The sequence below is a fragment of the Marmota flaviventris genome, chromosome 13, assembly GCF_047511675.1.
Source record: "Marmota flaviventris isolate mMarFla1 chromosome 13, mMarFla1.hap1, whole genome shotgun sequence".
NCBI classification, from domain to species: domain Eukaryota; kingdom Metazoa; phylum Chordata; class Mammalia; order Rodentia; family Sciuridae; genus Marmota; species Marmota flaviventris.
In genome coordinates, this window is record NC_092510.1 from 51,317,850 (window position 1) to 51,345,707 (window position 27,858).

General features: G+C 39.0%; 1 protein-coding gene across 6 annotated transcripts in view; it reads right to left on the reverse strand.

Annotated features, from left to right (window-relative positions):
* Positions 1 to 6,197: 6,197 nt before the first annotated feature.
* Bnc2 (basonuclin zinc finger protein 2) overlaps positions 6,198 to 27,858 on the reverse strand; it is a 410,961-nt gene continuing 389,300 nt past the window's right edge. For 3 of the 6 annotated variants that reach the window (XM_071600656.1, XM_071600657.1, XM_071600655.1), the window contains 3 exons: positions 24,122 to 26,091; positions 23,592 to 23,657; positions 6,198 to 8,457 (listed from right to left, as the gene is read on the reverse strand). In XM_071600656.1, coding sequence (XP_071456757.1) covers positions 7,797 to 8,457; positions 23,592 to 23,657; positions 24,122 to 26,091 — 2,697 coding nt within the window. In that variant the 3' untranslated portion in view covers positions 6,198 to 7,796. Of the gene's footprint in view, positions 8,458 to 10,185; positions 10,220 to 23,591; positions 23,658 to 24,121; positions 26,092 to 27,858 lie in introns of all 6 variants that reach the window. The other 3 variants (XM_027950613.2, XM_027950614.2, XM_071600658.1) reach the window with 2 other exon arrangements.

The following is a 27,858-nucleotide window of genomic DNA, read 5'->3' on the forward strand; positions in this document are numbered from 1 at the left end:
TGGAGCTCTCTCATACACCCAGGGTCTCCCCAGAGTAACCTCTCAAACCTTGCATTCCATAACAAAAGTGGGCAGAGCCTGTTAATAATTTATGGATTTGCCATCTTAGCTGTGCATTATCTCAACATCACATTTGGCAAGAGGAAGCCTTATAAAATCTTGGTATAGCACTTAGATTCTCTCTCTTCTTCAAGAAATATACTTTTATACTATCTACTTCTCTCCATTTTTGTCAAAATACCCTTTTCTGTTCTTCCTTTTTTCCTTCAAAGATTGTTTAAAAGAAAGCTAATAAAGCATTAAACTATTAGAAATGTTCCTAGGCATCCCTGTTACTTAGAGTTAAAGGGAGAAAGCTAGCATTAGCTAGTAGAATTTGTGCAATTTTGGCAACTGAGTTTTTAATTAAGATTCAAGGATGTTTGATAAGTGATTGTAATATACATATAATGAGGAACATAAAAAAAAGCAACAAGTCAACAAACTGCCTTCTCTCTAACCCAAAGTCCTTGCTCAAAGTGCTTTTCTTTACAGTCCTCCAACGTTTTATGAAATTAGGCAGCACAGGCTCGTTGGCATAGACTGGTTATGCCATCTATGACTAAATCCACTGCTTTCTGTCTTTGCAAAAATCCACATCAGAAATGACATCTGCACGTGTCTTATTTGGTTGACAAATATTTTATTTGAACTGTGACTGACAGATCATAGCAGAGGCCAACTATCTTTTGTCACCTGCTGCTGCAGGGTTGGAAGGAAGCATGTTGTTCCCCAGTTCCATGAGGAAAGTGCATGAACAGGTCTTGCATTTTATTTAGTCACTCACTAGCTAATTTTTCAATTACTAATGAAATAATTCAATACACAGAAACAGTAGCCAATACCAACACAATATTTGGGTTGAAGGTCTTTTGGGATCTAACATTTCCATGTAGACTTCCTGTATACTTTTGGTCCTCTGTCACTCGGATTTCTAAAGCTCACTGTACTTGTACTTACCCAAATTCTCCCAAGTGGAGAATTTACCTTTTTATATGTGGGTAGTTCTTGGTTGAATAATTAAGGTTAAAAGCATTGCCTTATTTTTTTTTAGATTGTCAGTCCAGTTTGAAAAAAATGAAGGCTAATCTGGCATGTTACAGTATGGATTTTGAGTCTGTCATTGAAAGATACATATGTACATTTAGAATAATGGTTTGATGCCAAAGACTAAAAGAAAAATTCAAAAAAAAATTTTATCACCATGCATAACCAGTTTGTTTACAACACATGCATTTTTTGAAGGGGCAGATAAATATTTTAATCCTTTCCTTACAGAATGTGGGGCAACCCAATCCTATGTATACCATTGACTTATAGGAAAAATTTCTCTAATTTTAGGACCACACCCAGTACTCCTAAAAGTGGATGGGCATGGAAATGCAATACTTAAGTTTCCAAAGAAGTAGAGATGTCTGTCACAGATAGCATCTCTCTCCTGACCCTTTATTTAAGAAGTCATCTTGTTACTGTCCACTTAATAGCTGGAGAGGGCATCTGGAGACAGTCTGGAGCTTCCCAAAGACACAGTAGGTGTGCATATGGGCTTGTGTGCTCTGAGGAGAAAGGAGGAACAAGGGAGGGAGGGCTGGGAGAGAGGGAGAGAGTGGCAGGAGATGGTTGTGAATGTGTGTGTACATCAGGGGACTTGGTGGGAAAGCCTAGCCCTTGTACTCAATTTCCCCTTCACCGGGGATAAACAGGCAATTACGCATCCTTTTATATTTGATGGCCAAGTGCTGAAGTGGAAAGCACACTATTAGTTTGTGTCCCTTCAGGGCCAGGGCAATAAGTAGCCAGGAGAGCTGGGGCTGAAGCAGAGAGGGTGTTGTCTGCTGTTAGTGTGACAGTCTTGTCAGCAGCATTCACATTACTGGAAGGTAATAAAGTGACAAGTAAGTTATTAGAAAGATATGAGGTGAAATTGAACTGAAGCTTCTCCCTGCTCAGCCCTGGCTTCTTCCTTTCCTCTTTTGTAATGGTCCACTATTTGTTACAAACTGAGCCTTGTCCTGATACCCTATATAAAAAAGATTTTTTTTTCCTTGCAGTAAAGGTCAAATGAATTTACAACAACACTTTGGAGAAGAAGAATAAAGATAGTTTTACGACAACTATAGTGTGTTGCTTCAAAAATATATATAGCATTATAATGAATAATAATGCTGATCCAATTCAGTGTACTTGTAAAATTGCTTAGTTTTTTTTTAAACCCTGTTATTAGGCATTTGGATTTTTCAACAAATGCCCAAAAGATAGTATTTGACATCCAGTTATTGCAAAATGACTGTATAAAAGCATTTTGTGCAAAATGTGGGAAGAACGAGATGATCAAAGAACCTGAGGGAAGATATGTATTGGGGCAAAAGTGAGGGTCAGTTTTACAGATGGATTTACATGAATAATGCTCTTTGACAACTATCATTACAGTGAGCAACTTTCCAACTTCAAGGAAATGCTGAAGTGAGTCTGGGACAGATAAAATATGGTCCTAACAGTAACATAAGTAAGCATAGTTTAGCTCTGAGGGAAAACAAAAACAGAGGCTACTTATATTCCTGGTAGGACAGTGAATGAGCTCCTGTTTTGATCAAATGATCATCAGCCAACTAGTGTTAAAACCACGGCTTTGTGCGTTGCTATAGTGGCAAGAAAAAGTAGTGATGAGGGAAGATTCGCGCTGGCACCACTCAAACCTACTGTTCCTCTCATTATGATGAGAAATAGGTCTCACCACTAGTCTATTTTAGAACCTAGGTGACTGATTGAATCTTTTTACTCCCCAAGGGACTCTGGCATCACTTCCAACCCAAAACAATTCACAAGTAAACCCAAATCCCCCAGTTGCCTTTGTTGGCTCCCATGAACCCTAAGGAATTTTCCTAGCCCACACAGCTGTCCTTGCTGTCCTCATTCCCTTCCCCAAATGTGGTCAGTGACTCACCTGCTGCAGACCATGGCATCTATAATATTGTCACCCACTGCTAGGTACAGCTGTACCAGACTTTCCGCTTACACATTTCCAGTGCAGTAACTATTTTCTTTTCCACCTACCCCAAACTAGAGCAGGTCTCAACCCTCTACTTCATCTTACTTACTTTTTGATGGAAAAACAGTGATCCCTCCAGTCTTTTTGGCATGTGCCTTTTACACGCCCTCCTTACTCATTTAGATCCCTCCTGTTAAAAACGAAGAATGAGAGGGAAAAGCAAGACCCCCTAAGACATTCCAAGTTCAAGGGAAGGTGATTTAAAAAAAAAAATAATAAGTAAGATCTGTCTAACTTTGAAGAGCTCTTGGGAAAAGGGTGTGCTCGAGATGAGAGCGAATCCCCTAGTGACTCCTGATGGCAGGTGTAGTGTGTCTTGTGACAGTGGATTCTATTTACTATTAGTCAATCTAACCCGATGCAACAGACCAGACACAAGTTAGGACTGCTCGGGTCAAGATGTTAGCAGCAGCAACGTGTCCATCTCAATCTGGTTACTAGCTTCTTTATATTGTCATTACTGAGCGTCCCTGGTCTCATTTGCTGGGCACACATCTAGACGTGAACAAAGGCAGTGGGGGAGAAAGGTCACACTTTATTTGGTGGGAAATTAGTTGCAGCGTCTTCTGAGGAAGATGAGGAAGGGTACCTCTGGGCCAGCCCATTCTCCACATTGTCAGAGTTTTTCTGGAGGGCAGGGGAACAATATATACATAAACACTGGTTAACCAGTTAAGCACCTTCTTCCTCTTACTGGAAGGACCTGGAAATTCATGACCAATGAAATCACACTGCAAGGACAGTGGCACCATGGTGCTAAAACAATGTTTGTTTGTTTTTAAAATGCTTGTCATATTGAAAAGCAAAACATTTACACCATCCAACCTTAAAAAAGCCATCAGACTGAACAGGGCATCTGAGTGAGACCTGAAATGAAGTACATCTGGTTGACTTATTTAACTAGCATGACTGGCAGAACTAAGACGATCAAGCTTTGTATCACATTTTAAAAACCAAATTACTTATTATCTATCCCTTTTCTTCTTCTCTCTTTCTTCCCCCTCCACAGCATGCAGATATTCCCAAAGTGGACCAAGTCTTTCTTGTATTTACAAAAAACATAGTTTAAAATGATAAAAACAGTAAGTTTCAACATCAGCTAGAGAACATGCACAATAATACTGCCTTAATTTTGTACCTGTGACAAAACTCTGGCTAACATCAACCAAAAGCTGCTTGGATGAAAATGTATATTTCTATTAATTTTCAGCCAGCATAAAATGGATGTAGCAAGAGAGAAACTGTTTAACAAGAAACTCCCATGAAAAAAAGTGGTAGGAATGGGCAAAGAGGAAGAGCTCAATGATTTAAACGCTGATCTCTTTATCCTTCCCATTTGCACATAAGCCTCGGGACTACCACCTTAAGTAGAATTGCAATTCAGTCACAACCCTGCACCCAGGCATACCCAGGAACAAGCCACACGTGGGACTACAGTAATTGTACACTTTAGATTTTACAATTTTATGCACAACATCCATCCACTCCCCTTGTCCTTTATAAGCAAACAAGCTTTATATTGGAAAATGCTATTTACTTGTTTTGAAGGCCGCCATAACAATTGGGCACTGGAGGCACAATAGTAGCAGCAAATAGGGGAGATACTTAAAAAGTGCCAGCTGCCCCAGGACTTACTGCCATTTCTCTGACAAAGAAAAAAAAAGGTGAACACATTCATGTCAATAAGGGAAATTTTGCTTCTAGAATCACATTACTTTTTTCCGAACTGGCTATAGCCATTCACCTGGTTTGTGGGAAGCAACATAAAGTTGTTCTCAGCCTGGTCCATTTGGTGACATGACCTCCAGACAGCTATGCAATTCACTCATTAGGGCTACCTGACTTTTTACTTGACATTAAACTAAACAGACTAAAGGCTGACTTTGTACAGATGAGTTCTGATATCTCAACAAAGAGTGTAACTTTTTTTAAAAGTTGCTGAAATTCAAAGGTGTATTAATTTCCATTAAAATAGGTGTAATTTCGTCTATGCACTCCAAAAGCCAGAGTTGCCATAATCTTTTGTTGGGATTCTAAAAATATTTTCCACCCATGTTGAATCTAGTCATTCGGTAATGGGGCAACAACGCAATACACAGAATGCTAAGAGGACCAAAATGTTTGCAAACAAACGTTCATTATTCTGCTTCAATCTTTAACAAACATACTGTACAGAGTCTTATAAGGTATAAAACAAAGGAAAACATCTCTGTCTATTCAATTTAACACAACACCAAAATAAAGCAATTAAGACTTTGGGGGAATTCAAAGGTACAAGAAAACAAAAACGGTTATTACTAATTCCTCAGCTTTTTACCGTAAACATTTGTCATTTAACAGACATAGTGTTTGATATAGTTTCTTTTGTACTGCAAATACTTTTGGTCTTTCCTCACTGTAGAACAAATGAAGAATCAAACGAACCCCACAGCATCCTCCCCAGCATCCTCAGAAGGAGGCAAAAAGATAAAGCTCCTAGATATATCTAGCTTATCTTTAAGAATCTATTGTTTCTGAATTTTTCGCAAATAAAAATACTGAATCCCCAACGAATGGTGCTTATTTTTGGAAACAATAAATACTGTGAGGTACAATAAATCCTACAGGAATAAAAATAACAGAAACATATTAACAGTTTCCTTTGGCAAATTTAACGGAAGTGAATGCTGATGTGAACACAGAAAAAAAATAATTACAGAACATAGGAAAAATGGAAATGACATGAAACATTGAAATGAAGGGGTATTTATAACTTTTAGACAGATGGGAGAAATGTTTGAGGCCATTAAATGCAAAATAAGAAATACATTCTCTTTATATTGTGTATTGTTTGACAAACTATTCCTTGTTTAATGTCACCCCCTCCCCATTTAAAAGAAAGAAAGAAAGAAAGAAAGACAACAGTCTGCAGTCCATACTCTTAATAATTTTGGCTGCAGACTGAACTTGAGTAAATATCATCATTTAGTCAGTATGTTGTGGTAGCTCAGGCTGCCGATGTGGTTAACCAGCTCAGGCAACATGTGTAAACATCGGAAACAGAACAAAACAAAACAAAACAAAACAAAACAAAAGTTTGGAGCAGCCCCCCTCCCCCCCACCCCCACTCTCTATTGCTTGGTTTCAGGCTTGCTTTCATTTTCTCTGACAAATTTGTGTGGGGAAACAAAACACTACACAGTGAGATCCTATCTCAACCCCCCTTCCTCTGCCTTTCGGAAGGAGTGTTGCTCAATTCAAGTTTAGCATGTGTTCTCAGAGCTTCCAAGTACTGCTGCTGTTAAACAGCCTTTGATTTTGTCTATCAAACAGGCCTGAATCGTAGCACTACTGCAGAATTTGCCACAAATGAGATGGCCATACAACAGACCAATCCAGTTTAGACTGACTTTCTTTTCAAAGGATAAGGGTTAGGGCCTTGGAAAGGAGTGTTCAACTCTATTACTGCATTCAGCTTTGTTCCATAGTGAGTAATTTGGGCTTTTGTATCCTGAAATATTATCCTGCCTCTAAAGAAAAAATGCCTTGGCTGATTCACACCACATAATTTTGTTTTCCTTTTATGTAATTTAACATATAAGCAAGAAGGATGCAATGTTGATTCTAATAACATTCAGCACTTGAAAGAATCACCAAGTGTTTTTTTTCAAAGCGGTTTTCTGGTGGCCGACAAATTGGCCTGTGGTTATGTTGAGTGACTAATTGTATTTTCTTTTCTGGAAACTTGTGCAAAGTTGGCAGTTTTGTGTTAACACTAATACTTTTGTTTGGCATTTGTGCCCTATACTGACCAGACCATTTTTATACAAGTGGATTTTTTAAAAAAGACACTTACTGAAGTATGGCAATAGTTTAAAGTTTAAAAAAAAAAAAAGAAGCCTGGATATTACACATCCCCTTGTAGTGTATGATAAAAAGTGCATGACTGGATTTACGTACTAGTACAGGACATTTTAAAAAATCAGATCTGTGCTGTAAAGCATGCCAGCACCTCTTTATCACTATATCTAACAGGTAGTAAAAACAAGACCATGTTTTTTTTTTAAAAAAAAATGTGCATTAATGCTAACATAAATGAATAGAGCTAGCCAGCAAACTATTTTTCTCCTGCATATCTAACAGCTGGATGTAACTGTAAAAATTAAACAAAAGAGTTAAACGACCATCAATACAATTGTTTTACATCATTGGCCTCTCAAGGCTAAATATTTACAGGTGAATCTGCCATGCTTTAATTGAAGATTCTCTCAAAACCTTAAAGTTCACAAAAGACAACTATAAGAAGTTCCTTTTTGTTTCTTTTTTCTTTTTTCCCTTTTATTTTTTTGCAGGCAACAGTCATGGGTACAACAAATTGTCTCTTTGGAGAAGACCAAAAATTATTCTATCAAAATTGGGGCTAGTTGCACGCTCTGTGTGTGTGTGTGTATGTGTTTAAAGGGGCACTCTGTTTTCACCCCCGAATTAAAGATCGCATCCCTTTCCCAAAACTATAAAGGAAAAAGAAAAAAATTCAAAAGCACCTAGTGTTTATCTTTTTATCTAAAGAAAAGAAAATGTGCGTATGTGTGTGTATGTAGACACAGAGGCATACACATGTGCACACACATATACACCCCCGCCACGTAGGTAAGCGCACACTGACTATGGCAGTTCAAAGATGTAGGCCATCTGGTGAGAGCTGGCATTTGTAGTGTCCGTTCTGGGACTAATCTATTGAAGTGAAGGGAATGTTTTTGTGGAGATTAGGGTTCTGACTGTGCCGGTTTCGGCTTCGCACAGAGGAAAACATCATATTGCAACCAGGGACTTTGCACTTGTGCATCTCTCGCAAATGCACAGTTTTGTAGTGCACCCTCAGTGTCCCCTTGTTGCTGTACATTTTGTGGCAAATGTTGCACATGATCCCACCATTGCTCCCAGACAAGCTGCTGAACATAAGAGATCCTGAAACTTCAGCCCCTAGACTCCCAGGGAGGGTGGGGGCCTCAGCCTTGTGTGCAGACTCCCCACTGTCACTCGCCCCATCAATGTCGTCGAGAAGAATCCCCTCATCGCTGCCTGCATCGGATTCTCTGGAGGAATGGATGCTGCTGCTGGACTGGAGGCTGGAGGTGGTGCTCAGATCAAGGACCATGTAGTCCTCGGCCATGCTTCTCCCATACCCGTTAAGGTGGGAGTCTTCAGTCCCAGCGGGAGAGGAGGCATCTTCCCTGACATCGAGCCCCAAGGGGTGCTGGGCACCATAGATCTTCACTAAAAATTCATCCCGGAGGTCCTTGCTAAGGGAAGGCTGCGACGAGTCCAGGCCCATGTCATCGAGTTCTTTGGTCAACAGTTTACGATGCAGATTTATGTTGGCACTGTGTCTAGGAAAACAAGAGGGAAGGGGGGTAGGTATACAGGGAGCGGGGAGGGTGAGAAAAGGGAGAGCACTTTAAAATAAATTCAGCTTTCACAAGGCATCAAATAAGCACATTCATTCCTAATTACACCATTATAAAAGCAAGCATTTCCCTACATCCTCAGGATTGGGAGTAAGTGGCGGTGGTGGGAGGTGCAATAAGGGTAACTTTCCATTAACGTAATTTTCATGAGAGAGTAAAATTCTTAAATGGTAGGATGGATGCAAACCCATGCACCCTTTTCTAATGATTGTTCTGATACTGTTAATATGTGGCAGCATCAGCTGCAGAGGACCTCACTGCAGAACTTTTAGGAAATATACATTTAAGTAGGATTAAAGAATGGAAACTTTGTGCTTGTCTAAGTGGAAAAGTTTAAATTTACCTAAAAAAACAAAACAAAACAAAAAGCCCCCTGCTCTTTCTTAATACAGAAAACTCTATCCATTTAGAAATATTAAAAAGCACATTTCTTAGAGTAAAATGGTCTAGATAATTTAGGTTTAACTTCAAAAAATAATGGAATCCTGCCCCCCGCCACTGGGAATTGAGTCAGTGTCTTGGGCATTCTAAGAAAGTGCTCCACCACTGAGCTACATCCCCCAGCCCTTTTAACAGTTTTATTGTGAGACAGGGTCTTGCAAAGGTTGCTCAAGCTGACATCAAATTTGCAACCCTCCTGCCTCGGCCTCCTGAGTAGCTGGATTACAGGCTTGTGCCAAAATGCCCAGCCATTCAAATTTTAAATAAAAAAAAAAATATGGCCCAATAGATTAGTAATTTGAAGTATACTAAAGACTGTCTTTAATAACATAAATCCCTTTTCTCGAATGATTAGGGATCCCGGTTAAATGTAAAGACAGAATGAGCTTGGAAACTGCTACTTTTAGTGCTGAATGTTTTTATCAAATAATTCTACTTTAAACTTTTTAATTGAACTATTTTTTAAAATACAACCCACCCACCCTTTAAAAGAAATCACACTAAACAAGAGAAAAAAAAAACCCAAAAGGACAAAATTAAAACACAATAAGTACAAAAAAATTATCAAGCACAACAAGAACATAAAATCCCTCTATTTCAACAACTAGATCCCACGCTATTTAGACAAGCAAAACTTTTACTCCATTCACTGAGTACTTTGCTTGTGTAAAAAGAGATAATATTTGTCCCAAAGCATCCAGAGGGACATCATGATTTACAAAGTCTGATATGTTATTATCTCTCTGAAAACAATGCCTTTGTATTTACATCCCCCATTTATTTTTAAAGTGCCCTTGGGCATATACCTCTCTCCACCTGCAAAGGCTCAGATGTTTGACAAGTACCTAAATTGAACACTACCCTTCCAAAAATAAACTGATAAACAGGCAAATAGGCTTCTCAATGCTGGTGGAAGCTCTACTTCATGGAGAAGTCATCATGAAAATAGAAATGGCCTAAATGGCCAGCATACAGTTCAAAAGACCTTCTGGTTATAATTAAAAAGTATGGATGATCAAAAGAAGTCACTCCATTTGGTGACAGGCATGGCTGACATTTCTGAGATGGTTGAGAGGTATGTGCCACAGAGACAAGAAAGGTGGGACAGCCCTTCTCCACCCTTCCACACAAGACAATATATAGCACTTGGATTTAAGGGTAGAGGGGCAGCAGCCCTCTCCACACTGCACTTGGGAAGGCTGAGCTTACCTTGTGATAATAAGATCAGCTTTCTAATCTTTTGCTAAATCGATCACAAAAGAAAGCAAGAATGAGAGACAGAGAGAGAGAGAGAAAGAGGGAGAAAGAGAGAGAGAGAAAACAAATTCACATTCTAGACATCTGGTTTAAAAAAAAACTTAAACAATAAAATAGGGATTTAAAATGTTCTGATCACAACATTATTTTCTGTCATAAGCGATCATCTCATACGCTGTCTTGATGATTTTCAGATCAGCTGCATAATCCAAAAATCATAAATCAAATTAAGATAAACCAAATTCACAGCATCATCATCATCATCATCCATAAATGAGTTCCGAACAGATGCATGCAGTGTGGGTATGTGAATGATAAACAGAAGTTGTCCCCACGGTCCCAGCTCTGACACAGTCCTCCCTGTTTCCTTGGTGTCAGATGGCAGATGACTCCAAGTGCAGATGCTAAGCAGAGTGCAGGAAATGCCTACTGTGAAGTCTTTACTATGACATGTGGGTAGGGCACCACCAGGGTTATAACAAGAATGTGGGACCAGAGTTACACTGTGTACTATTATTCTATTGATCCTGCAATCTGCCAACTATAAACAGCTCATGTATTCCTACCTCCCCCCCCATTTATTACTGTTAACACCCTCTTCCTTTCTTAATTTCACAAACACACATTTTGTGATGACTGTAATCTAGAACTCTGTGTTGTTTCTCACACATCTGCAGTTACCACTTCCTAGGTTCACTGCTGAGAAAACAGCAGCCAGACACACAGCAGTCACATTGAGACACACTGAATGAGGAAGAATAAATTAACATTGACAAAGGACACACTGATCACCCAGATGGACACCTCTTTCCTAAGATGACTTGTGAAATTACACATCTCCACCGCTATGTTACCAGGAAGAGATTTTCTCTTCATTTCTCACTTATAGCAGTAGAAATCTGTAATCTAATTAGATGATGTACCAGCCCTCAATATCTGTCAACCAAACGATGTGCAGAAATGTGTGGACAAGCTCTGGCACTCTGCTCAACAGTGTCCCTTTTCCGCTGTCAGCAGTACTGTTGGCCTCTGCTAATATAATTACATTGACTTTTATTCAATTAAGTGCCATCCCTCGCTTAGAAAAAAAAAAGCTACTTTATCAATTGATTCAGGTGTAATGCAATAATAAAGATGAACTCATGGCAGTGCATTAGCTCTCCTGTTCATAACTTCAGTACACGGGTTCATTCATGGTAGTCGATTTCCATTATGCAACCACAGTTCAAGAGAATTGATTCTTTTATGTTCATTTCTTAATCTATTTCATTTTTGTTTAATAATCCTCCTAAATGCCATATGCAAAACACTTGAAGTGGGGTTGGGAAGAGCAGGCTGTGGAAAGCCGGCTGGCTCACTCTCAGGATAGTGGGCCTGGGGATTCTCTAACAAACTCACATAGTACTACTGGAGTGGGGAAAAGGGCAGCCAGGCAAGGAGGGAAAGAGGAGAGTGCTGATCCCTCAACAGGTTAGGATCTGGTTTCCACAGCAAAATGGACAGAAGGAAGGCAGCACTTGACTTTAACACAGACCTATTGTTGGGACTCTCCAGTCAGTCAATCCAAACCATTTAACTGTCATAAAATACTGTCCTCAGGAGACCCAAAGACCCAGGGTTAATAGCAATTTGAAGAATATTACCCGTTCATTTGGATCAGGAAAACTGCAGAGGTTAAAAGAAAGGGAAGATGAAAGGAATACAGAAAGAACTCTCACCTACCGACAACCAGATGTAGCCAGAAGGGTATCCTAAAGGGGAAGAGGGGCAGAGGGTGCTGGGCTCAGGGAAGTGTTGGACATGACAACTGGAAAAAGGAATCCATGAAGCAACCCATTCTGAGTTCTCTAGGGAGAGTGAGTTTTTTCTACAAATAAATTTAGCATCCTGAATATTTATCTTCAGCAAAGAAGGAGGAATAAGCATCAACAAAAATCTAGACTGAGTTAGAACTTCTTGTATTTTATAAGAATGTGAACAGTATAAAAGCTGTTTCTATTTGCTCTGATTAGGTAGATGACACAGATAAATAGAAGCAAATTCCTCTGGAGGGGGAAAACAAAAGGTTGAGGTGGAGAGAGAAAATGGTATAAAGCGTAAAGATTGACAGGACGGTCCAAAATTTAGCCCCAAGAAGGTTACTTTCAAAAATCAGAACTAAGTCAAATCAACCTCGAGTGTCCTGAAGATCAAGTAGAAAATTCTGCACGTCCAATAGATTTAAAAGCACCTTTATTTGTCTTCAATTCATAAAAGGCATAAGTCTTAAAGAAGCTTTTCCCAGAAAGTGCCCCAGGAGGGAAGAAGACAACAATCTCAAGGAGAAGCATGGTACAGGGAATTTAAGAAAAGACAGTGGTGACAAGGCAAAGGTTAATTCTGGGGCTACTAACACCCCAGTGTGGTACAGAGGAGGCTACACAATTAGGGCAAGAAAAAGCCCTCTAACTTGGGCTATGCTGAAATTCTGTATTCTTTCTACACTGTGAGTTTACCAAAAGCCTCAATAGAAGTTAAGATCATTAAAAAAAGCAAAAAAGTAATAAAGTTTTGAATTGGGTGGGAAGGCGTCAAAACCCAAACTTCTTTTTTTCTCATTTGACAGGCTGAGTGAAAGTCCTTTAACTGGACTGCAGTGAATTACCAGTCTTTTTTTTTTTTTTTAATTGTTTGTTTGCTTCTCTGATGAAAACCTTACCATGCAACCACAGAAGGCATGAGATTCATCAAATGTAGTCAAGTAAATGCAAGTGCCTTTTAGAGAGGGAAAGTAAGTACCAGTTTTGGACTTCTCTTGGGTCTCTTTATCCACTTATTCAAAGGCCTAGTTTGACTTAGTGCAATGTTTCTTAAAAACAAGAGCAGTTTATTTAAACAAAAAGTGTTTTGAGTTTTTAAATTTGTCTTTGATATACAGGAAGAGAACTGGGTTTTGTTTTCAAAGTCTCACAACTGAGTTAAGAAATTAGACTGTGGCAGTCAGAAATGGAATAGTGAATCAAGCTATAGCTTAATGAAATGTCCAACACTTAACTCTTAATTCAGTTTTGAGCCACTCTAAACTTAGTGAATTGAAATAAAACACTTGGTAATTAATAAGACCTTGGGTAAAATGGAATTGAGGTTCCACTTTGGATCAGATTTTGCCTTTATTTTCCTGCTTGATTCTAACATTCAAAACACACACGCACGCGCGCGCGCGCGCACACACACACACACACACACACACACACTTCTCCAATGATACTGTCCAGAATGATAATGGTGATGCATACAGAGGAGTTACTGGTGTGTGTGTGTACACAGACATCACTCAGTATTCTGTTCCAGCACCCCCAAGAATTGTGGATGCTCAAGTCCCTTAGGTAAAAGGATGTAGTATCCTCATAAAGCCTACACATCTCCCCCGTATACTTTAAATCTTTTCTAGATTACTTATAATACTTAATATAATGCAAATGTCATGCAAATTGTTGTTGTACTGTATGATATAGGAAATGAAAGAAAAAAAGTCTGTGTTTAGTACAGACACAGTATTCTTTTACTCTTTTTGATCTGTGGTTAGTTGAATCTACAGATATGAAACTTGTGAATACAGTCAATTATATGTATATGTAAGTGTGTGTATATATATATACACACACATATATATATATATATATATATGGAGAGGGAAAATATATAGAAGAGAAATTTTTATCCAATCTGGGTAAATCTAGATGTCAGTTTTTGAATAAATTGTGAAACTACTGAATCACCAGTATTCCTGAACAGAAAGGTAAATTTGCTATCCAAATTCACAGAAATGAAAAATCAAAACCTTTGCCCTTCATTAGTTCTCTTCTTATCTAGGTTGCTATAGCTCTATCTATTGTACTTACCTCAATGTTTTTGTATTACCATTTATTAAGAGTGCTATGCATTCATCTCTGTGAATTAAATGACATTCTGACGATATCCATTTCTGCAAAACTAGTACTTGCTCAACTGGCTATTATTTAAGGGTTTTCTCTAGAAGGTCTGAACACGACCCCTTAGTTGGGGAAGAAAACTCAATATAGAATTCTAGTGGATAATTCTCAAAAACCCCCAAAGTAAGGAAATATATATCAAATGCAAGAAATAAAAGCTAAGCAAATTCTTGCAAATTAAAAGTATAAAATTCAGTCATTTCAATCCCTTTCAATATAAAACAAATCATTCATACTGGTCACGCAGACAGTTCCCTCTACATTCAAATTATTCACTTGAAGATAAGCTCCCACCAAACTCTTTAGGGGTTTAGCTAATTTACTGCACAGATACGGCACGTCTGTTGTAATAACAGGTAGGATGTATTGGGGTCGACCATTTATCAGAATTAGACTTCTTTTCTCAATTCACAGTGAATTATGCTGCCTACACGACTCCCCTCTCTCAGAGCCTGCCATCCCCTTACGGCCCCTAATGTGGCAGGCAAACAAAATTGACAGTCTCATCTTGTCAACAAGGGGCGATTCTCCTGAGAAGCCATTTAACTTTGCAGAGGAAGCAATGTATTAATGTGCTTGTCCCAGGAATGTTAATCATCTTCAAGCTTCCGATCTAACTTTGACGTGAACGAAATCACCAAATTTGTTTACTAAATGAATCGTAATATGCTAATAAGAAAGCATGACATATATGGAAAAGCCAAACAGATGGTTTGTTTACTCCACTTTGCAACTTTATAAATGTTGTAACTCTGAAGATGTTACTGAGAATTATTGGTTTGTTGGCAGAGGCAAACGTGTCTTTCGCATACTAAATCTGGCACTACAGTTAGAAAACAATTTGTCATTGCTGTGGAATGCATAAAAAATGTTAATGTAGCCTTGGCATTTGGGAAGGCAGATGGGTAGATGGAAAATGTGTATGTGGATGCTCAGGTTAAGTGCAGAATTGATATCCAACAGCCCTGTTCCTTAACTGTTTTACTTTTGAGTTGTAACTGACACATGGAGGCTTCTCCAGGGTGCTGATTATTCGATAGGTACCTGTTGCACTGTAATGTGAGATGAGTGTTACATTGTGAATAGGATCATGTTTTCACAGCATTTGGAAATTTTCTCAATCAGGCAGTTCATATGGTGCTCCGTTTACTACTATTGTTTGGTAAGAAAGAGCAAAGCTATGAGCCTGAACATCTTTTAAGGATTTACTGGGAAGAAATCTCTGCCATAATCTAAGTCTTCTATTTACTCTGGACAAACTAATTCTCGAGCCATCCATCCCTCATTTTATATTCTAACTGATATTATTTTGTAGTACAATCAGTATTATACTATGGCCTTATCCAGAACTGTGTGGAAAATAAAACTACTAAAAATACTTGGACAAAAGAATGAACATAATCTAATTTACACCTTAGTTTAAGTGATGTCAAAACTACCAGCTGAAAAATGAAACCTTCAGTTAATTAATGCACCTATGCCACTGAAAATTTCAATTTTTAGAAACATTCCAATGATTTTTTTTGAAGTTTATTTTACTTTTTGTTCATATAGGTATGGTTGGACATGCACAATTTTGCATTAAAGAGATGCTTATTTCTCCTGACACCCCCAGTGTCCTAGTCCTATGTACACGTATTTGTGGGATTTTGTGGTGTATCACCATATAGTACAGAACTTTTTACCCACCTGCAAAACAGAAATGAGAGAGCAAAGTGATCTAAAGAACCACTGCGTTCATCTTGCTGCTCAAGAATCACTTTGGAGCAAGAAACATTAGCAGCCATCCCAGCCTGGCGCTTATATCTCATTGGAAACATATCCTCATTCCTGACCAACAAAGAAAATTTCAATAAAGTACTTTTACTGGTTTAACAACGGTGAGCTCCTGGGATTGTCAAAGTGCTAAGCCTTTTCCAAGGAGAGAAGAAATCAGCAGCTCAAATATAATTAACCTTCCATTCTCGATGCAAACTGCCACGCACAGGAGCTCTGCAGTCTATTAGTGAAGTTATAATGGCCAACAGGCAGAAGCAAAATTGGTCAAAAAGTTGGCTGCTGCTGTCATATTTTTGGAATTATGATTAATGGTACTAATAATGTGGATGATTACTGATATGTGTATCTCCAGCAGTTTATCATATTGCTCTGGCTGCCTACGTCCACAATAAACAGGATGCTATCATTTACCTCTTTATTGAAGGCAATCCTTCTCTTGAAGGAGCATATTCTAATTACTTCGTAATGTTTTATGTCTTAAACATTTTGTAGCTCTGGACCTTGCCAACTGCTTCGTGTCTACCATTGATTAATTACTGAATGTTTAATCAAAATTTAGAACCTAATGTAGCCATTTATGAGCACACCACAGTGCCAAAGTAGTTAGGCTCTGCTCCCAAGTTTGGAGAGTGTTGGGTTCAAAATCAAATCCCAGTCATGCAAGAGGATCCAAGAATTTCACCTTGGGTGCTCTGAGGTTGCCAATTCCATCTCTGCTGATGAATGGAAGGTAATCTAACTACAGGGTAAACAGTATCTCTACCTACCCTCTCGCCTCTGGATCTCCCTTTTCTTTTCCCCCAATTCCCTAATCCACAGAGCACCTCTGCTGGCTGCTTTAAGGTGTTCATGAACACCCGTTATGAGAACATAGTTTTGAAGTGGTTAAACAAGTGAAAAATAATTTTCTGGGACAAATACATAAGTTTTTTTTTAATGTGGATTTTTTATGGTACTGTCATACAACCATTCACCGTTGAAGTTAAGTGTTTTTTTAATACCATTACTGAACTGCTGAAATGGATGCTAATATAGCTTGGAGTGCTAATGTCAAGTCCTGGTAATAAAAAAGACAGACTGCTGAATGAAATAATTTCAAGTAAAAAATAGAACAAAAGTGCTCTCTCTCTTGCTCTCCACTTTTATTGAATTGGGACTGACTGAGCCAATTGCTTTAGAAGTCTGTAAAACACAATTACTAGTGAGCGAACTGACCCACCAGTGCCCCCTCAGTGACAGAGGAGACTAAAAAGGCAGCAGAGTTACAGCAGCCCCCCCTCAGCTGGCCATCAGGCCTCAAAGGCTTCCTTCTGAAGGCCTGTTGTTCTTAGTGCCCAAATTTGTCTAATTTTACTTACAAAATCTTGTGATTTCCCATCAATGTGATAAAGTAACTTCATACATCACTTTCCAAGATGAAGATGTCTCTTCTGGCAATTAAGGATGATCTGTCTTTTGATATTCTTATTTATGTGGGTGTTTATGTATAAACACACATATACATTATGTGGGTGCATTTAGATTAGACTGTTAGCATAATTTCTGCATGACTGGTCATAATTCAGATTGACATATGCAATAGCAAAACTGAGGCAGCACATACACATGTTCAGGCAGAATCACTTGGCTTTAGCCTCCCCACCCTTTCCTTAGGTAAAGTCAAAATTAGAGTAAGCAAGAGAAAGAATTAAGCTGGAAGTGGGTAACATTTTTCCCCCCAGTTAATAAAAGAAGTAATAAACTTCATAAAGTACTAGAGTTAAGATCACTAACACTTTCAGGCATAACAGCTTTTTACCAGAAATTTATACCTCCTGTTTTAATTCAGGTAGTTTGCATTAGGACATAAAATCAAGGTATTTTTTTTAAAGTGTAGTTTTATGTGAAATAACTGAGAAAAAAATTGTCCTTTCCTAAAAAGTATTCTTCTTCATCTGACTTAACTTGCCTTCCTCTCTCACACACACAATCATCCTGGCACTTGAGAATCAAAGTCACTGAATCCCTTTTTTATGACACTGTAATTTTTTGGCAAGTGTAAACTCCTTTCATATTCTGCCATACTCATTTATTTGAAGCTCGTGGGAGTCTTATGTCAAAAACATTAAATTATTTCTGAGTATGCTTTTATAAAGAGAAAAAAAAAAGAAATGCTTTACAGCTCAACTTTCAGTATGAAATTTAAATAGAGAAGGAAGTCTCTGCTTCTCTTAGTAAACAACAAATGGATGACTTTCATCGAGAGTTGGTAGAAACCTTTCAGCTAGGATCTTACCCATGTCACTGGAGCAAATGTTAATGGAGTGAGTGTGCAGTCTTGCTGCCCTCTTCCTTGTGGGAAAATGGTCCATGTGTTTTAGAAAGGACAGCTTGTCTACAAAAGCAAGTTTCTCAGGTGAAAACTGTGTATGAAGACTTGTACCAATTAAGTCTACTGAAGGAGCATAGAATCTGTTGAACCAGAGGGAGGTAGAAATCAGGAAAAGGATCTTTTCCAAATGGTGCCATCATGAAACACTGCCTGAGCACTCAGTACCTGCCTTCTTCTCTGTTATTTTTGCCAGAATTTTCAAGATAATACTGGTGAGAAGAGTAGCTGGTTCCTTTCCGGAGGAGGAAAAAAATAAGAGCTATGTGGAAGCATTATGTTTGTGCTGTGGAAGTGATAGAGCCACAGAGAGAGATTTAGTGTTAAGTCCCATCTATAGAAATGCACAAAAGTCTCTCTGCATCATGCAAGGGAAATCGCTAGCCCTCCATTCAGCTTTGTTGCCAGATTTGGCCCATGGTTTTGAAGATGTGGAAGTGACTGGTGCAGCTCTTGTGGTGGAGGAGTGAAAGGTCAGCAGAGGCTTAAATGAGCTTGTCTTGCATCCAGCTGGGCCAGCAGGAGGTCATTAGGAAGATCGGAGGCTCACTTTAGGCTTGACAGAGTCTCTCCCCATGATACAAGGAGACCGTTTTGCTCATTGCTCTTCTCCCAGTGTATAAAAAGAACCCCAGGGACAGGAATGACACAGAAGTTTATCTTACTACTAAAGTTTTGCTTGAGGAGGGCACAACTAGCAATTACTCAGGAGGGGGATTTATTTTGTTTGTTTGCTTTTGATGGAAAGTAATGGAGATAAGTACAAAAGGCCTATTGATCTGCTGGCTCTATTGTGAAACCAAATAGAGTAGCAGGGGAAAAAATCTGTTCCTTAACATTTAAAAGTCAGAGGACCTGCTCAACTTCACTGCATCAAAGAATTTTGGAATTGCAGGGTTGTAGTTTGACTGGGAAATGAAATTGTTGCTCCCTTAAAATGTTTTTTTCTTGTACGTGGAGAAATTAACATACTGTATTTGACAGCTAATTATGTTAGGGCAAATATACTAATAGTTGTCTTGAATTGGTGCTAAGTGGCTCATTTCTTGGAGGTAGTGCCTGGTTAAATTGTGTGTACTTGCTGAAAAACTCACTCTAGAAAAGTTCTCCATAAGTTTCCAAACATAGAAAATGATGGAAAAAATGAATGTTTCTCTCCCCGAGAAGGTGATAACAGGAGGCAGGTAGCATGTTTTCACATCTTCACCTCTGTTGTTAATGTATGCAGTGGCTCATCAGAGGTAGCTCATGTTAATTTATTCCTGTACACCTGTACAGGGCTTAAAATCAGGTAATAAGACTAGCAAAAACTATACATCTCTGCTTTTTAGCTACAGCTACCCAGAGGCCTATAGAGGAACAAATTTAGTTCTGGAGACATCAGCAGGTTTTAATAAACCAAATACAGATGTCTTACTCCATACAAATCAAGAAGTTTACATGTTTAAATCTGGACTGATTTAACTAGCAATCGAGGAAGGTTCACACTTGGCACCAATGGCTGCCTCATATTTATTTATAAATCACCCTAAGCAAATATTTTGTTTTTAAATTTATTCATGTGGCTGGATCACCTTCCCTACACCTTGAAGATCAGATTATGCTTACCTTTCTGATAAAATTCAAGACAAACCTTAGCAATTAGTGGCCACTGCTCTTAGAAGTAAACAATAAAGGTGGTGAAACTCAACAAAGAGAAATATTTCTTTCTATACACATATCTAGTTTCTGAGAAAGAAGTCTTCATTTTAGTTGCTGGTGTTTTAAAACTGCCAATCACTAAAACAGATAAAAGTACTTGATGACATATTATCAAATACGAAGCAATGTTAGGGAAGAAGATAGAAGCCTATTTATTTTTTTTCCTAAATAAAATTTAAATTTAACTTATACATGGGCTTTCCTTATATATAGGTAATCCATGGCCAGTCAGCCCTCCTCAGGATCAAACATTTAAGTCAGAGGATGAAAAATGACCAAAGTTCACTAAGTCTTAATAATTCTGACTATGATGCTGTCTTCAAGAAAATTCTCTTTCTGAAGACTGAAGGTCCAGGCCAGTTAGTTAGAATTTCTTCTTCCCGGGGACTATTTCATATGTATACTTCAAAACTAAGTACCAGTCTCTTACTCCCTGACAGAACCACATCTCAGCAACAGAAAAATCAAGGGATAAAGGAAGAAGCAATTTCAAAAGCTAATACTTCATAGTGTTATCAATATACACCCGAACACTTCAGCACTCACCTTGGAGGACCAGAGTTCTTTACAGAGAAAATTATTCGCGTTTCACTTTCATTGCTTAGAATAAAAATTATTCCAACAGCCACCCAGTGACTGGGATGAATTAGATTTTGTGTCCCTTTGCTTGCTCTTTGTCATGAGTGTGAAATAGTCCTCTTGTGAATTTATTAAACACACACTTATTTACAACTACATAGAAAAGGATGCCTTTGGCGCTGTTGCTTAGAATCCTCAACCCTAACAAACCTTGTGCCTCTTTCTCTTCCCTGTCACATTAAACAAAGAACATTCTTGCTTTTCAAAAAGTCTTTAACTTGATCTTATAAAATCCAGAAGGACCATAAGCAAAGACCTGGGAATATTTTCCACCCGACTGGCAACCTAAAACACTGTACTTCACATCTACGTCCATCTTACTAACATGCCTATCTGAAGAACAAAAACACCAACTTCCTCATGTCTGCACTTCTTGGATGAAGCCCAGGAAGACCTGTGGGTAACTTCTGTAAGGTTTCTAATCCTGAAGACAAGAAGGCCACACTGTGAACAGGAGGAAGAGGACGAATGTGCAGGCCATACCAGGGGCACCCTGGCAGCTTGCATACTCCAGCTGGCTCAAGCTCCCTCAGTGCTTCATCTGCACACAAGGTAGACACTGTGGAGCTAAGGATGAATGAAACTCAAAACTCTGGGGAAAGGAAGAAATGGCTACAGGGAAGCAAAATTAAAGACAAAGGAGGGTTTCTTTGGCAAGGTCTGTTGGCTCAATAGAAAGGTAAGAAAACTTAGCTTCACAGTGAGTGGAAGTGTAAAAAAATAGGGCCATAGACTTCCTGTCATTCTAGTGACTCACAGAGTAAAAGCGAAGAGAAGAGAAGGTGAGCCTAACGGACAGATCAGAGATGTGATCCAAGAGGCTTTGGGCACAGGAGATTATATCACAGGCTGCCATTAGACGATGGAGTGACAAAAGAAGGCTGAAAGAAGTAGAATTCTGTTCCACAGCCCACTCTGCTGAGATGCCTAAAGAGGCCGCTACCCAATGGCATCACTGTTTCTGGTCATTTGATGGTAGCTAGCCTCAGTGCTATATTAACCCAAGTCACAGATACAACAAGGATGAATACTTTTCTTCTTGAAGTATCAGAGTCCCCTCCCCCCAAGTTTTTAACCTGAGATCAAAAGATTTGGATATTTTTAGAAAGCAAAAAAAAAAAAAAAAAAAAATTCAATCTGCAATATTTTTTCTATTTGCTCTTCTTCAGTTATCAGGTGTGACAAATTCTAAAACTTAAAAATATTATGGACAAAATTCAACCTATCAACTGTCTCCCAAAGTCTGCCATCTCCTGTGAGACTGAACACACATGAGAACACATCTGTACCATTCTTCCCACCTGGAACATCCTGGTTATCTGTCACTGGTTTAAGCTTCTATATGTCTAGCCACTGGCTAAGCTCCCACATCCTTAAAATAAAAATGGAGATTGAAATAGTCTTTGGCCATCAATTAATGTTTTTTCTCTGACAAACCAATAGCATGCAATAGTATCTCCTTATGCATTAAGGACATAAACATCCTAGCACTTGTGCTTTTTAGTGGCTGGACATAAATGAAAGTACCAAGCTTTAGGTATGTAGCCTTTTTGGTCCTACAGCTGTTTATTCTGGTGTTATGACCTGTAATATTTTCAGCAAACCAGCTAAAACTCTGATAGGAATTCATGCAAATAAGCATGAATTTTGGCTTGTCTTCAAACACTCCATTTCCATAAATATTTGATGTAGGTTTTCATGAGTCTTTTATTTTTGTTAAAAAATTTCAATGCATTAACCTCATTATCACTCATGCACTATTTCAAATTTGAAAGAATGAATATTACTCACAAACTTAGGGGAGGTTGGATAGAGTATTATCTTTTATTATTCAAAGTATATCTATCTTACCTGACATATTCTGGAACCATAAATGATAACTTAGAAATTAAAATAACTTTGTGACTACAACCCATTTTTACAGAACAATATAAATGGAGGTGAGAAATCTTTTATTAGACAATAGATTTCTCTTTAAAAGCATGTTTTGCATTGTATAAGAAAACCACTTAGAGATTTTACTTTTCATAGATTGGGCTCCTTTTATTTCAGTAGAAAGGAAATTTTAGATATATACACACATATAGGTACACATATGTATGTATATATATGTACATATATGGCTTTTTTTAAAGGGTTCATCTTTCAAGTAAGATAAAACAGAATATTTCAGAGACATGTCACTACTTTTCCATAGTACTTTCATTACAGGTTGCTTTGTCAAGAATTCTACCCAATTGATAAGCACTAGAAAATGGGTTGTGGCTACTTGGAAACTTCTTCATTAATTTTGTTTCTTCCACATACATTGATTTTTGCCATATACTAAAATTTTCTCTAAAAATATTTTAAAGAGACAACATAGAATCCTAAACCATGATCCAATATAATGGGAATAACTAACTGATGTGTTACCTGAGCTGGACTGGTACAGTATGTAAATGATCTGCTCACAGGCTCATCTCCATAGCGAAGGATGACCTTGTTATCCTACCACTGACCACCTTGGCACATTCCGTTTATATTATATTTTCTTTAAGTTTAATAAAAAACATGGGAGGTTTAGGACAAGCCGCTTCTCTTTAAGCCCAACTGTTTCAGAGCTGCTGCTACATAGCTAGGGTGTGATGTCATCTGAAGGCTGGACATAATATGTTCAACCGATCCTACAGTACATGCAAGCCTCCCCTTCTCTGCCTAATTCCCATGGCTGACTACATTTTAGAGATATGCTCAAAGACATCATGAAATTAAAATAAACAAACCCACACCGCCACATCTTGCCCCCACATCAACAATGACTTTGGCTTCACATTTTCTTCTGATATTTTCATGACTCTTAAAGAATTTAAGGACATACTAAATACTCATGTAAGGAATGATAACATTTCTGGTTATACCTACGGAGATGCAGGCTGTCTCGATGTCCTGGACCTATGGTTCTTTCCATCCGTAAATTTCTGTTTCTATATTGGATAAATATGTGTGTATGAAGATAATTTATTGATTTAATTAAAAAGCCACAAGGCAAAGCAGAAATAAATATATATATATATATATATATATATATATGACAGAAGCTGCGGCTTCTAAGTAAAGGTAAATGGGGAGGCAGGGAACTGTGTACAGTTAACTGATTCACACCTAGATGCATGGAAATACATATGCACACACACATGTACACAGCACACAGAGAAAAATGGCGTGCATTACTGGGTAAAATGGCATATGATTCTGCATGCTTAATCATAACAAGCAACAACTGCAACAATCCTTCATGAGCATGGCAGCTTAGTTATCACATGGTCACTGTGGACAATCTTTACAGTGCATCAAAACAGCGAGGTTGGACCTTTTAATGTCAAGTCCAACATGACTGACACTGGCACCCTCCACCCTCAGCAGGAGCAGCCAATGGAGATTTACTGACCTGTCTCTGCTTCGGCGCGAGGGGAAGGCAGCATTGCAGCCAGCCACTGTGCAGACGTGCATCTCTTTTAAGTGAACGTTTCTGTAGTGAAGCTTCACGCTGTAGGAGCTTTTGAAACTCTTCTTGCACACATAACAGATTTTGGGGTCTGGGCTAGAACACAGGTCACCTTCTGGGGAGAACTTTTGAGGACTGGCATAATTCAGGGACGATGCAAAACTTTCGTGTAGGGCAGCCATGCTAGCCCCGCCACCGTTGTACAGTCCATACTGGCTCATGTAAAACATGTCATAAGTGGGATCTGTGAATTCTTCCTTCACCTTGATGACATCCTGGTGAGAGGGTTCACTGTGGTTCTCATCAGGTCTCTCACTGCTCATCAGGACTTTTTCACTCACCTCACTGTGAATGTGCTCTTCCCCTTCCATGGATTCCTCACCCAGTTTGGGCTCTGAAGACTCAGACTCGTTCTCATAGTCCCGCTCAGGCTCCTGGTCCTCAGAAGTCATGCTGTCAGCCCTTCTTATTTCAGTCCTTGAAATGCACCTGGTCCTGTTATGCTTAGAAAAGTCCTTCACAGACATGCCTGGGCTCATCTCCTCTTGGGAGTGGCAATGATTGTCATGGCTCATGTCATTGACCACAGCTCCTCCATCATTGGGGTCATCATCTTCGTCATCAAACTCATCAGCGGTATCGATTATTTCCTTCTCAATCTTTACAGGCATGCTTGACTTCCTGGGCTTTTTCTTGGGTGCCAGGTCGGCACTAGGCTCAATGGTGGCCATCATCACTGCTGGCACTACTGGCTCAGAAGGTGGTGGGGGGTGCTGCTCTATGGTACCACTGGTTGGAATGATGGGACTGGTTGGGAGGGAGGTTGGAGGACTCACCATTTCCCCTGGAGTGAGTAAACTTCTATAAAATGGAGGAACAGGCTGTACAGTCTTTAGCCCAGAAAATACCAGCTGGCTAGGGAGAGGATTCTGTAAGACGGGGTCTAGTGGGGGAGTGGTAAAACCCATTGGGGGCCGCCCAGGACTCGTGAGTGTGAGATTTGATTTCGTACTCGCTATGACGGGGGTGGCAGCTCCTGATGTGGCCCGAATTAAATCTTTGTCTCGGTTATTTCTTAACATAGGCATGTGAAGGCGAGGGTTGGGGTTTGCACTGTGCCGATTTCGGCTTCGGAGGGAGCTAAAGACCATGTTGCAGCCTTCGATGGTGCATCGATGTTTGATCTTCAGATGGACAGCATTATAATGAATTTTGAGAGTACCTTTGTCATAGAAAGTCTTCCCACATGCATTACAGAACACTCTTCCCTTCCTGGAGGCCGACCCCATCCTTCTCATCCGGTGAATCCGGAATGAGCTTTTTGGGTGTTCAGTTTTGGTGAGATCACTGACTGGGGCAGAATTCTGAATGGGGGAGACACAGGCTGGCTCGGTTTTGGGCTCCACATTGGTGATGCTGGTCAGGGCATTTCTATTTGGTGTCTGATCATTCTTATAAGGTGTGGGAGACACTTCAGACTCGCTGCTCTCATTATATTCATTCTGGGTTGAAAGGCTTGGTTCCCGCAGCCTCAGTCCTGGTTGCTCTAGAAGTAGCCCGTTTGGAGGCAACCCTAGCAGAGGGGCTGAGACAGGGTTTATGTACTGGAATGGAAGCAGAAATGCAAGGCTGTTGGGGATGTTTTCGAAGTGATGAATGCTGGAAGGATTGCTGTTCTCTAAGTGAGCAAGGAGGCTGGGACTCCTGGTGCGATTATTGCTCTCAATGAAAGTCCTTATATCTGAGTCTGTCTTTGAAGATGGTACAGCCACGGCCTGCCCTTCTTTCTCCTGAATTGCCATCAGCTCCACAATGGATTTGGTTTCTCCAAACCGCAGAAACTGCTGAAGGGTGATGATTTCCTCTTCTCGAGACATGATGGCCCAGCGGTCCAGCACCTTGCCGGCAGCATCCTACGGGCCACATCAAAGAAACAACAAAGACAAACACAGAAACTTATTGATTGTGCATAATTATCCACTGCAACTGAAGGTGCTCTCTCTGCTCGTGAAACACTGCGAGCGAGAGCAGAAAACAACATGCAAGCGCTGTTAATAAAAATCAACCCACAAAGCAAACTTTTCTGCCATGCAAATGTAGTAATTAGAGTCACAGTTAGAGAAACAGATTGAGTTTAATAATGTCAAAGCAAACAAAATGTAGACCACTGGGGCTCTGTGATCTAAAATGCCTTCAGTACTGCTATTTTAACAACAATGATCTATGTACTATGCAACTATTTAGCATATATTAGTATAAGACGTGAACTCTTGCTGTGCAACCCAGTATAAATGCAAAAAAAAAAAAAAGGTACCTTAATCCTTATTAAATAGTGACACCATAGGAAGGAATTAAGTACAGTTTGCGAAATTTACTTCTTCGACACAAGCAGACATGAAACTGGATTCAATGATGGAAATTCCTTTAAATGGGAGTTATGTGAATTTCTGAATCAAAAAGATGAATAAAGTAGCATTACCCCTCATACTCCCTTCCCTAAGCTGTATCTTTTTTTTTTTAAATGGCTGTATTTTAGCATCATTTAAGAGTAGGCAATTTCATGAGGTAGAATCAGGGAAATATTATTTGTGAAAGGTAATTGTACTTTTCCTAAAAATTGGTTGTAATCCTATGATTCAAAGTTTGAGTTAGACTTAAAGTATTTGACTTCTTATGATTTTGTTATAAATGACAGTCATAGATATTTGAAAAGTAAACATGTGATGGATTTAGATAGAATAAATGTGTAAAAAGTTGTCTCTTAGCATCCTCCTCTGATAGCAAAGGAAGTCCACAGAGACTACACATCAGCAATCATCAGACTATGTGTTGTTAAATATACATTAAAAAGCATTTCACACTTTCATTTTTGCTAGTAACTATGAGATTTGCCTGAAGGTAGGACTTAAAAATCCTGCAATGTGATGTCAGGCAATCCATTTCAGCATGGATTGAGAGAAATCTATTTAAACACTTACATAATGACTCCATCATTTTAGAAGGCATCATTTCTTAGAGCTACCAGGACAGGGCGCTTTGCAACCCTCTGTGAATGACACTTGCTCCAACCCTGACCATCAGCTTAAGAAAGCATAAAATCTTGTTGAAAAACAAAAGAGAGCTCGGGTGCAGCTCAGTGGCACAGCATGTGCATGCCATGTGCATAGCCCTGGGTTCTATCCCTAGCACCAGAACAAACAAACAAACAAATGATAAGACAGTTATTAATTACAAAGGGGAAACTCATAATGTTACATTAGGCAAATCTAACAGACACCACTTAAAAGAGACATCAAAGTTAACACCACTGGTGGACGTTAACATTGACATCCCGAAGGGATACATTGAGAGGGGCACGGTCTCACTTTTGTGGCATTCTTGTCAAAAACTTACCTCCCCCAAACATGGGAAAACATCAGGCAAACCAAAACCGAGGGGCATTCTACAAAACAGTGGTAATACTCTTCAAAGTGTAAATGTCAGGTAAGATTAAAAAGAATAAAGAATGGTTAGAGATAAGACAAGACTACAAAGACATAATCATGCAATTCTAGATTAGAAAAGGACATTACTGGGAAACTGACAAAATTTGAAGAAAGTCTCTAGATAGGTTAATATTTCCATATAAATCTTAATTTTCTGATTTCAACAATGGTATAAATGATTACAGGAAGACGTTT